This window comes from Diadema antillarum, unplaced genomic scaffold (assembly GCF_040938485.1).
Source record: "Diadema antillarum isolate AM-2024a unplaced genomic scaffold, OU_Dant_1.0 seq00001921_RagTag, whole genome shotgun sequence".
NCBI lineage: Eukaryota > Metazoa > Echinodermata > Echinoidea > Diadematoida > Diadematidae > Diadema > Diadema antillarum.
The window spans coordinates 514139-516050 of record NW_027272584.1 but is presented as its reverse complement, the minus strand read 5'-3'; the positions used below and the strand labels follow the sequence as shown (position 1 = coordinate 516050).

The 1912-nt window shown below is 42.9% G+C and overlaps 1 protein-coding gene across 1 annotated transcript; it reads right to left on the bottom strand.

The window, feature by feature from the left end:
* Positions 1-895: 895 nt before the first annotated feature.
* Positions 896-1912, bottom strand: LOC139713192 (beta-1,3-galactosyltransferase 5-like). Its single transcript, XM_071624939.1, has one exon. It carries the CDS (start codon positions 1910-1912, stop codon positions 896-898), a length of 1017 nt encoding a protein of 338 aa, XP_071481040.1.

The window sequence follows — 1912 nt, the reverse complement described above, 5'->3', positions numbered from 1 at the left end:
GCGTCCCACAGTCTAAACACATTGTGAACACAGTTTGAATCTCTTCACACTGTTTAAGTCGAGCGTTTTAACAGAGTGAACGCGTTGTGATTCGTCAATTCAAAGTGTGGAACAGAGCATAACTTTGTGAACACTCTGTTGTGAAAACCACATCACAGTGTGAAATCATTTTCACACTGCTGCAGTTCGAGTGTTTTTACAGAGCCGACTCTGTGAACACATTGGGAATACACTCTGGGACACATTGTGTTCTTGCCACTATTTTTAATTTCGTTTCTACTGAACGATGGACATATTTTGAAATGTTTATAAAATTGTCCTTAATCCGTTTTGTAATTACACTCTTCATTGGCAAACATTTTTTTTTTCTTCTGGTATCAATCTCGTTAAGAACACATCTCTCTCTAAAAGCATTTGCATGAATTTTTAGGTGAACCAAATCCAAATAACATAGCTTTCACTCCTATGCATAACGTGAAGACTTTTTTAAGCGAATAAAAAAGATCAAATCAAATAAAAACCTTTGCCATTGTAAATTATTCTACGTGAAATATACATGTAAATGATTGGGGTGCTGTTCGTTATTCCGAAAGTTCGTTATTCCGAAGGTTCGTTATTCAGAAGATTCGTTGTTCAGAAGGTTCGTTAATACCGTATTCCTTTATCCATGAGAAACAAATAAGAACAGTATTATGGGTGTACATTATGGGGGAAAATCGTTTAAACGCCTGTTGACCCCTACGCGTATTTCCGTATGAATAGTATATTCACTTTCACTGTACAGAGTCTGGACTAAAATCCAAGCTAAAACACCTATCGTTTCCCGACCCCCGACTCCGTACCATTATTATAACGAAAATACGAAATTCATGTTGAGGTATGTTTGAAGAGAGGGCTACGACGTCCTCACTCGAAACGCTGTCCACATCATCTCCATGAGGTATGGGGAAATATCAGCAATTGCGAGAAAATGATGCATTATTGCCAACATCTTTTTCTTGTCGTTCACGACAAATTTGGGGTAGTTGATACGCAAGAATAAACTGATTGGTGTTAATTTCACACGCAGTTTTTGGAGGCATATTCCAACAAAAACATCTTCCCAGGGAAAGAGGGGCGTCTGGACGGCAGTTTGATAAACAGCTTCCACCAGATCACTGGATAGCACGTAGATGTGACCGTTCAGATAAGGAGGATACGTTTGGTTGGGGTAATACTCTTCCGAAAGGTACCATTTACTTTCGCGACTGCTGGCATTCCGCACAACGGGAGTATCAATCATGACTTCGCCTGCCGAAAAGTTCACGGCCGGTTGCCTATGAAGCAGTCTTAATACCCGCTTCTGATGTAGCATGACGTCATCGTCCAGTTTCATGACAAAGTTGGCGTGGCGACAAAATTTGCTGGCCCACTTGAACGCCGCGACAGTCTTGCGTGATAGATTGTGGTAGCTGTCTATGAAGTTTTCCTGGACGATGTCCCCATAACGGTAGGCCTCGTCATCAATGACCACCTGCCCAGAGACGTCCGTGACTCCGAGAATGAAGAGAGTCTTTGTTTCTCCTCGTTTCTCGACGGACCAAGACGAGTTTCTCCCGTAGGTGCGGCGTATCAGCTGGCGTCGCTCATGGTTCCCGGGTGACGATGTAACCAGAATTAGGAGGAAAATATTAGCCCGTCCTTGGTTCCTCATACAGGTGTCTGTAGGGTTGTGAAAATATTGGTAATTGTGGTCGTCGATTGGTTCTTTCAGATAGAGACCGTTGTCGTGCGTTCTGTTCCTCGGTCGAAATCGGGTCCTTGGGGTGACAGGAACCACAGCTTTCAACACAACTCTGTCGCGATGGCTGTTTTGATCCGAGATAAGAGTACACCATAAGACGAACATCAAAGCGACAAGACAGGCAGCCAT

Excerpts from the sequence above, each read along its gene's own strand:
- LOC139713192 (XM_071624939.1), bottom strand. The coding sequence starts at position 1,912 with ATGGCTGCCTGTCTTGTCGCTTTGATGTTCGTCTTATGGTGTACTCTT.